General features: G+C 36.8%; 1 protein-coding gene across 1 annotated transcript in view; it reads left to right on the forward strand.

Moving 5' to 3' along the window:
- The window catches only part of LRP1B (LDL receptor related protein 1B), a 714,787-nt gene extending 704,884 nt beyond the window's left edge, over positions 1 to 9,903 (forward strand). Inside the window, exons 90-94 of the mRNA XM_088058617.1 lie at positions 63 to 139; positions 2,216 to 2,306; positions 4,633 to 4,777; positions 5,796 to 5,894; positions 8,253 to 9,903. Of these exons, the coding sequence (XP_087914743.1) occupies positions 63 to 139; positions 2,216 to 2,306; positions 4,633 to 4,777; positions 5,796 to 5,894; positions 8,253 to 8,393 (553 nt within the window). The 3' untranslated portion in view covers positions 8,394 to 9,903. The remainder of the gene's footprint in view (positions 1 to 62; positions 140 to 2,215; positions 2,307 to 4,632; positions 4,778 to 5,795; positions 5,895 to 8,252) is intronic.
- The last annotated feature ends 481 nt before the right edge of the window (positions 9,904 to 10,384 follow it).

The raw sequence follows: 10,384 nt of genomic DNA on the forward strand, positions 1-10,384 counted from the left end.
ATGGGTAACTACGTTAATAGCTGGCATTTATTAACTTTTCCATCGCAATTGGATCCTTTCAGATGTTCAGCCAACTGGTCAGGCACACAGTGTGAGAGGCCAGCTCCCAAAAGCAGCAAGTCTGACAACATCAGTACCAGTAAGTACTTCCAATAACTGCTGTCACTTGTCAAATTTGCCTCACTTTAGAAATCTAAGCCTTGAGCTATTTTGAAATGACTTTGTGTCGTGAAAAATGCTCATTACTTATTTTTCTTTAAACAAACAAAATATAGATATTTCTCTGCTTTTTGATTGCCATTTGGATGCAGTTCTTAGGACTTACACTCCCTGCTCCGAGGGCTAGCAGCACTTTTCTTAAGGAAAGCATATCAAGTAACAAGCATTTGGCCATATCAGCCCTATGCAGGGAACTAGTGGGAGACCTCTGACCATTTAAATCCTACTGAAAGCATCAAAAATAGAGCTGTAAGTAGCACATAACTTTTGTATTGGCTGTCTGCACAGGGGTGAATTTTACCTACTGTGAAAATCGGCCTGAAAGTAAGAATAGCTCCTGCTGAATATTTTTAAACACGTCTGTAAGCATAAAAGGATGGCATTGCTGCACTATTGGCAGCTTAAACTGGACAAGGTTCCCTGCAGAGTGCTGAGAGTGCTGCTGGTGCCCTGCTGTACCTGCCTTGGTCATTTAGCCCAACTGGGGCAGCCCAATGAGCTATTCAGGTCAGCTTGGTGCTTAGATGAGACCTTCCCAGCAATCCCCACAAGTGAAAGAGCACTCACGAGCTGGAAATGGGCAAAAAAGCAGGCAGAACTGGGATCACTGCTTCATTGTGAGGGTATAACCACTGTGGTTTGGGGAATGGGCTTCTCCTGGACCCCAGGCTGCACCGTGGCCACCAAATGGCAACTCCTGCCTGATGGGATGTTTTTCAGGGCTTTTTCCTCAAAGTTTACATGCCAAGACAAAATTAACCTTTTTTTTTTTCTTTTTTTTTTTTTTGGCACCTAAGTAGAACTTAATGCAGTTATTTATCAAATGTTTTCTTAAAAGTGCCTTGTTGTAATATCCCTTATGTGCTGAATCTTCATAAACTGAAGTGAATGCTTCAAGGATGCTTCAAGTTTTTATTCAGTACTTCATTTCGTGTCTCTGACAACCTGACTTGGCTTTCAGGCAGAAAGCCTCCAGGCAGAATTCAAAGCATTTTTCAATTCTTTATTTAGACTGTGCTTAATGTAGAGCAGACACTGCCAGCAGCTTATTTTTTTTTTTAATAAATCAATACAAGTTGCCAGTGAAACAACCGGCAATATTTTTGTTTTCCACCAGTTAAGGATTGCGATATTAAAGAAAATACATGACACTCCACACTGGCTTTATGCTGGACTCCTGCTTTTATAAGTCCTGTATTTATAAAATAAAATTATTTGTTGCATGTATTTCTTTACAAGCAAGTACTTAAAGTAAGGCTCAGAAAGAAGGATACAGTTGCTGACCTTATTTTTGCAGATAGATTCATTTCAGTGAAATTATCTGCCAAAATAATGTGAAGCCCATTTTGTTCTTCCCTGTTCCCTCCTCTCCTTTAACATCACTGTCTGATCTGTGCACTCTTTTTCTGCTGCATTAAGCATTATTGTAGTTTTTGTGATTGCCTATATCAACATAACAAAATTGCTGGCTCTCATGTAGTAAAACGCAGCAAAATACAGGAATGCACCAACCATCTAGAAATGAACACTGCTCGTTGTTTTTTATGTTTTCACAAATAAAGATAATAACCTCTAAATATTAATTAATTCTTCAACCAGAGCCAAGCCTACTGAATATTTTAAATTAATAATTGTGTGACTTAAACTGCTGAAGATCCTGGTGGCAGTCAGTGGCCGTGTCTCTCCAGTCCAAATTGTTCAGCAGTTCCAGACTTTCCTGGATTAGTGCTGGAAATGAGGGCAGGGAATTAGTCCAAAGTATATTGGTACCCAAAAAGAGGAAACCCCTGATTTGTTTATAAAAGTACTTCTGTGTACACTATTCTCTGTAATGAAGGTGGCTTTTCATTGATCAGCATTAAAATCTCAAATTGATGAGTGAAGCTCATCACCTGAAACTGCACTGTTGGTGTGGGAAATTACAGTCTTTTAATTAATTTAACTGTTTTACAGCTGTGAAGCCAGGATTATTCAATGCTATTTCCTTCTGTTTTAGGAAGCATAGCAATCATTGTTCCTCTTGTTTTACTGGTGACTTTGATCACTACTCTTGTAATTGGACTATTTCTTTGCAAAAGAAAACGAAGGTAAGTAATTTTACATTGATTTATGAAGTAAAAAAAAACCAACAAAACAACTTTAAAGTATTTGCATCTTTCCAATATACAAAGAATCACTTTATGTGAGAAACACAAATGCAACAAATGACCCATGACTTGTATCTGGAGGCAGTGAATCAGTTACATTTTTGTTCTTGCTGGAACAACCACATCTGTTATTGATACTTATGTTCCTCATGTAGTAGACAAAAAATTGTAGTTCATACCCACTTTTCCCAATCCTGACAAGGCTGTGTAAGTGTTACTAACTTTATCCAGAGACTTAGAGAACATAATTAATGTGTTTCATTGAAACCACATACTCAAATTTTGAGTATTGTTTACCTCTTCAAGTTTTATTGAAGATGTAAAGAATACTCAAAATATTTACAGTAGAGTCCCAGCCTTTTCCTCCTTACTGTGTTCCTGTAGTATCTTGCACAGGAAGCCAAATTCCAGCACCCAGCAGGGAATATCTTCTTGAATATTTCTCTTGAATTCAGCTGCCTTAGAGCTGGTAATGAGCTTGAGGACTTGTGTTTGACTTTTTGACTTTGGGCACTTCTCCCAAGGCCAGGGGAGGCAGGAGTGTTTCTGCTGGGTGAGACACCAGAGAGAGCTGCAGCCCTTCACATGCTCAAAGAACATAATGTTGATGGTGGTGCAGATTTAGCAAGAGAGCATTCCTGGTGATAAGGACATGGCCCACTGGGGAAGGCAGAGGGAATCGGAGAGCAAACCATTTACTTCAGGCCTGTAGCTGTCCTGCTTGCTGGCCTTGAGCAGCTGGCAGATTTTTTCCTGGGGCTTGTTACCCCACATCTGAAACCAGGATAATGTCTCTTTGTTAAGTCCTTAAGAAATAAGTGATGAATCTGCTGTTTCTGCAAACATGGCCATTTATGAGACTATTTTAGTGCTCCAGGCTAAAAGAATTGTTTAAGTTACTATGATCTGGCATCACATGCAGTATCTCTCTCTGCTGCAAACTCTGGTGTAAACTAGTGAGCATCAATTTTTAAAGCCTTTTTGTAAAGCCCATAAGATAAATACATTTCCTGACCATACTGTTAGTTATGCTGACCCTGCCAGACTCCATGGATGTCATTATGTGCTGCTGCACCTCAAACACCAAGTTTAGTGATAGCCAAATGCTGAAAGCAGTTGCTGCTCTGTAAATTATTTAGGTTACTGAGAATCACTCGTTAAATAATAGATTTTCAGGAGAGAAATAGAACTAGCCTCAATAAAGGGCTTTCTTCTTAAAATTATATTTGAAAATGTATTTTAGAGTTATTTTATCTCTTCAGAGAAGACTGTCAAATATTAAGCTAGGTGTAGTTGTTCAACACTAGCATGCCACTGTTAAGTGCCTATTTTAGGAAATATTTTTTCAATGACATTTCTGAAAAATACAGATCATTTAGTATATTGGATTTCAGACACTGACTGCATCTTACTCAGCCAACAAGAGGACTCGACTGTTATCATCCTGACTGTGACCTCTCTGTTATTCCCTTGTAATTCTAGAGAACATATTGCATTGGGAAAAAATTACCCTCTTGAGGTTATTTCAATTGCTCGGGCTTGAAATCACCTCTTTAGCTAAAATAAATGAATTCGGCAACAGAAACAATTCAACTCAATCGCTTATCTTTACTGATACCTAATTCAAGGTTAAAATTAAGGCTCTGTCTTATATTAAAGATTGAAAGAAAATTCAGGTTGAACTTGAGTGTCCAGTTACCACTGGCAGGGAATACAAACTGGAACAACGAGAAGTTCATACATTTTTAATGCATCGTGATGAAACCATTTTCTTGTCCTCAGTTTACAGCTGACTTTGGGCAGCTGCTTTGAAACAGAAGTGAAATGAATGAGCAAGGGGACGTGACTCATGTGCTCTCTGTCCTCACTCCTGCAGGGGATCCACGATGACTTTGCAAAGCTTTCCTTGGAAATGAGGGAAATCTGGAAATAATTGGAGGAAGTCAGGGTTGTAGACAGTGAGTTAGCACTTTGTAGGGATTCATACCACTACAGCCAAACCAAGAAAAAACAATAAAATTCTGCTTCTAGCTTCTGTGAGATCTATACATAGACTCAGATCACTTCTTTGATTCAAAAATGGAAGGATTTTATGATCGTCTCTGCAGGAAATGTTTTCTTATCCTGTTGATCTTAGAGATTAAAAAGAAACAAAATACCCAATGGCTTGCTTGAAAGTTCACTATCTTCTTTTTTGTGTGTGTGTGTTTTTATTTGGTTTTTTTGGGTTTTTTTGTTTGTTTTTTTTTATGTTTATGAATTACAGGACAAAAACTATCAGAAGACAACCTATGATAAATGGAGGAATCAATGTAGAAATTGGCAATCCATCATATAACATGTATGAGGTGGGCCATGACCACAGTGAAGGTGGTCTTTTAGCCTCAGATTTTACTCTAAATGCAGAAAAGGTAATTTTTTTTTTCTCTTTCTAGTGGCAACCCTATTTTATGTCTTGCAAAGGTTTTGTCTTTAAATGTAATGAATAGAAATGTAGAACAATGACATTTAGATTTAGTTAATGAATATAAAACCAAGTTAGATTTCATTAGAATAAATGTCATGTATATATTAACAGCTGTTTTGTAGTCTGATGTTGCCTGATGGTCATTTTTCCTAATGCCTGTATTTTATCAAAATAGAGTTAGAAATTACCTACAAAACTGAGGTATTTTTGTCAAGACAGACGTGTCTGTGAGCTGCCAAACCACCTGTCCTTTTAGCTTAGTGGCTAATATTTAAAATTGGAAATATATTATTGTCCAACCTCTGAAACACAAAAGAGTACATGCATATGAGAGTAACTTATTTCACACGTGAAAACTTCCCAAGGCACAAGGAACTGGGATTGCTGACGGGACAGATAGATTAAATGTTTGCACAAAGCTAGTAAGTATTATCATTTCCTTGTAAGAGATGCTGTCAGTCCTGCAGCAGCACTCCAGTGATTGAAGTCCCTGAGTGATGTGACACGGGATGAGCGGGGTAATGCCGCGATATCTCTCCCCGAGCTCCGTAATCAGACACACACCAAAGGGCAGCCATCACTCTGTGGCATTTCTGACAAAGCAATAACGGGATTACTGATAGCTCTAGGAATGGCAGCACTGAATCACACGGGCAGTATGCTCGGTGCACGAGGTAAGCTGAAAATGGAGTTACTCACTGGAGGCAGAGTGGCTGAGCCAGTGCTTATTGTGAAGCCTGGCCCTAATCCTCAGTGGAAAATGGTCATGAAATGCTGAATTTTATTCTCATGTTGAATGTAAGGATTTTTCGTGCTGGCGATTATCTGGAAGGAGGTTTTTATAAATGCAGATGATTCCAAAATAATGTTTTTAGTTGGTGCACTGTTTACTTAACAGTGCTGATAAGTACACATGGAAAATGCTCTATTGGCACAGAAACTGAAATTTTCTGTTTACACAGGCCAGATACATAGGGGGAGGGTCCACTGCATTCAAGCTTCCCCACACAGCTCCATCAATCTACCTAAACTCTGACTTGAAAGGACCACTATCAACAGGGGTGAGAAACGATGATCCAAGTCCATTCCATTCCACCACAGCCCCCTTCTGATGAAAGTTTGTCTGTCATTTTCAAGTAGAGGCATTTTCTGTTTGTTTTTGCTTTTCTTCTTTTAATGGAATGAAGAATGACAATAAATAGAACATTTTCTATTTGAAACAAAGGGTCCCCCTGTGCATACAAAATTTCATCTGTACCCACCGTTGTAACGTGATCTAAAACTGCAAATGTGTCTTTGCGAAGGAATACAAAAACTGTAAGAAATGTGATGCTTTGCCATAACACAATATTAATTTAGCATGGCCTTCACAGCCATGTATCCTGATATATTTGTAATTTGCATGCAATTACAGGCATTTAGTGAAGTTTATCAAACGGAAAGATGGTCCCAAATAATGGAAACAAGTGTTTTTATTTTAGAGGAATTTGATGTTCATAAAAATTAACAATTTCCTTCAATATTTGCAAAGCATATTTTAATTGTTCCGATTTCAATGGATTTGTATCATAAAAGAGCTCCTAAAACATCGGATTTTTTACTACAAGTTGCAAACATTGAGATTTAAGATACCAAAGGGACATCAATATGACATTCATTTTCATGTGCCTCAATATATATCCATCTTTTGTGCCATTCACGTTCTTGCATGATTGTAATACGTTGTATTTGGAAGTTTAATAATTTTTATGGGGTGTGGTTTTTTCTGATGGAGCACAGAACCATGGATGATGAAAGCCAGAATATTCACTCATCTTTTAACTTTTTCTCTTAAGTTCTGGTCACTCCAGCTTCTTTGTGTACCTCACAGTATTCTCTTGTACAGTCAGTGCCACTCAAAGAGGTATCATGAGGCAGACCCTACTATTATATATAAATTTAAATAACTCAATAAGGCACTGCATAGATGCCAAGGGTCTCTGTTCTCTTATGGTTATCATCCTCAATGATGGTTGTCAATGATGAAAAAAAGTCCTGACGATTGAAACAGAACTAAATTTCTGATTATAATTATGACCAAAAAAGTAAAGATCTATGGGGATGGACAGGTAGAACCGAGAGTAGCTTTTTTTTTTTTAATTAAATAAATGTGGCTCACCTTGTTCTGCCTCCTTTCCAGGAAAGTCTGGACCACGAGGCAATCACTTTGTCATCTGTAATAGATGGAAAGGGCAGTTTTTAACTCAATAACTGAGCAGCTGGTGTAGCTATCCAGCCTCAGGAATATCTGAATCCTGGGCTCAGGAACTGAGCTGAGCAACAAGGAAAGGAAGAACCAAGCCTAAAGTCATTCTTCATTCCTTGTTCCCCAGGGTATACTCAGGATATTTTTGATATCCTATTCAATATGGTAGGAAAACCTACCCAGTTCTTGTTTGGCCAATTCAAAGTTTAGCCACTTCTTATTAAATCAAACAAATTAATTTCCCTTTTTTAGAGCTTGTTGGTGTTCCACTCAGTATCTGTGCAAGCAGAGCAGTGCTGATAAATTAATTAGTTCTAAAAACAGGAGGATTTTGACCACAAGGTGCCCTTTCCTGTTATCATGGGTAAAATCTGAACTCTAATTTCATAGCAAAGTTCTTCTAGAGACAATAAAGGCACAAAGTATGAAGGTAGTGGAGACTCAGGGGATTTCTCACACAATGAAGTGCTTTGCAGCATTAAAAATGGACTTGTCCTATGCTGAAGTGCCACTCATTTCAACAGATGTTTTTCATTGCAGTCCAAACCACCAAAATTGCTGAGAAAAGACTTCTCAATTTGTAACTACTATGATATATATTAACAGTTATGCTGGTTTATTATTAAAGTTTAATTTACATGACGAAAGTCTTGAATTTTTTGGTCAAATCATGTTGTGTATTTGGGCCACAGAATTCGAAAACATGGTCAGCTATTGATGGGATGCTGATGTCTTAGAACAGGTAATATATGGAAACTGTTGGCTGCAGTTTTCTACTGTTAAACTTGTCACATGGTCTCACAGTGCACCTTCTCTATAAACTCCTTCATATCTATTCTGAAATCTTCCAGTGTAATAAGGTGGACAAGTCAACCTCAGAGACATTTTTTCAAGGTTTTTCATTTAATTTTTGTCAATGTTTTTATGGTTTTAATATCATTATCTGCTGCATGTCATGTCTTTGGTTACTTTAATAGCATGTCTCATCGTGAATTTAATTTTCAACTAAATAATTAACTCATCATCAGGTTTGCAGACGTCCAGGTATCTATTAAATATGTCCTGTTGTATTTTATGTGTACCTGTTCTTGCTTTAACAAAGCCATTTCCATTTCCATAAATTCTGATTTTGATTCAACCTGACTGATCTAATGTTTGCTTAATTTCCCTGCAGCCAACAAATTACGCCAATCCAGTATATGCAAAGTTATACGTGGATGGACAAAACTGTCGAAACTCCTTAGCAAGTGTTGATGAAAGAAGAGAACTTCTTCCAAAGAAAATAGATATTGGGATAAGGGAGACTGTGGCATAATCTGCTGTTACCTTTTATACTCTGTATAAATGTATAAAATATAAGGATTACTTTTCTATGTACCAACAGTATTATAATTGTTTTGGCATCAGCATTACCTCTGTTTTTTGTTTGGTTGATTGTTTTCTGGGTTTTTCTTTTGCTGATGACTTTTGACTGACCATTTGTAAGGTATTTTTATGAAAAAGAAACTGCACTACGGTACAATTTACAACAATGCTGCTGAAATAACACACCTTTAAATTTGTTAAAATGGCAAACAACATATTCGTTTGTAGCGTGAAAATGAGCAATCTATTTTCTATGAACTTTTTTGGTTCTACTTAATCGATGAAGATGGTATCTGCACTTTTTCATTATGTAGTCTGGAAACTGTAGTACAGTGTGTAATTTTGTTTATTTTAAATGGTGAAAGAATGATTGAATGGTCTACTCTCTTCTTTGTGCCCATTAGAACTTCTCTTCAGATCCTGATGAAGCTAGATAACTTTTCACAAACAAACATAACTTGCTTTTTAATTAGCTTTAGGTTGCCAAGAAGTAAACAAGACTATAGAGGTGAAACATCTAATGATCTGCATGAACACAATGATTATGTTTCAGAAATTCAGTGACTGTACATGATATACTAAACATATATACCATGTAAACAAGCTTTGTATTTATTAAAACCTTATAGAACATAGTAACGATATATCTTGGAAGCTGAAACCTTACTTGCTGTGGGACAAAGCATACGAACTCCAACAGGCCTGTAGGACAGTAGCCACCCTAGAGCACAAGAGGGCATTGCCTACACATGCTTTACATGTTTATTCACTTAATCACACACAGTTCTTATGGATTGGTAACTCCCCAACACACAGCGAGCAGTAGGGAAAAAACCAGACCCCAAACTTTAAGCACACGCAGATGGATCACAGCATTCGGTTTTGACAATCACAAAAAACCCCCCTCACACCTGTTCAGTGATATTAAAGGATTCAAAACACAGCAGTTTCCTAAAATTGAGATAAACTGTGGAATTGTGGAGGTAAAAGGAACCAAGCTGTATATTAGTGACACCTTAGCAAAGCCCAAGTTTCAGCAGTCTGGGTTCAATATCAAAGTCCAGTATCAAAAGTGAAAAGCATCAGTATCAGTTTCCAGCACTTCTCTGACCTGGCCTGTTTTCTGTTGTTGCTAAGAGGCAAAATCGACTCACCTTTTTTAATTTTGATGGAAATAAATAATACGATTACTTTCAGGTTTGAACTGAATCAGAATATTTTATACATAACTTTAAAGGCACAAACGACGTATTCACGCATATACTGTGGAGGACTCTTCCTTCCTCTGCTAGACATGACTGACTTTTAGCTATCATAATATATTAACCTAACAGATTAAATATGTTTGTGGTTGCTCTTTATTCCCTTTGTACAAGCATTACAAAAATAACTGCTGTTTTATAAGAGATTTTTGTTGTACTATTGTGCATGCATACTACCTATTTCTAAACTTTGCCATATTGGGGCCTTTATAAAACTCTTGATTTATGTAATACTAGTGCAATTTTGCTTGAACAATGTTATGCATATCATAAACTTTTTCAGGTTCTTGTTTAAGTACATTTTTTTAAATTGAACAGTATTTTTCATTTTGGTTATAATAGTCATTTTGCCTATGTTTCTACAATGAAGTGTTAAATACTTTATAAAAAAATTGTTGACTGATTTATTTAAATGAAAATCTACATACTTAATTCAGTGTGTTGGCTAATTTTTAAATTTAACTTATAAGATGAAAGCTAAAGAAAGAGCAAATTGAAGCAAAAGAGCATTACTTTGTACAAATGCCTAAATCCCTTTTCTTAATGAAAATTTTTGCTTTTTATACAAATTCTATTTGAATGTTTTTGCAGCTCTGCACGTGTTTGGATGACTTAGGTGTATAGCTGTATATTAATGTCAATAGAATTTTAAAGCTATTATTTTTTCTATAAAAATACT

The sequence above is a fragment of the Pseudopodoces humilis genome, chromosome 8 (assembly GCF_049639895.1).
Source record: "Pseudopodoces humilis isolate 2021_Gansu_Grassland_sample_001 chromosome 8, ASM4963989v1, whole genome shotgun sequence".
In the NCBI taxonomy this organism is placed as follows: Eukaryota; Metazoa; Chordata; class Aves; order Passeriformes; family Paridae; genus Pseudopodoces; species Pseudopodoces humilis.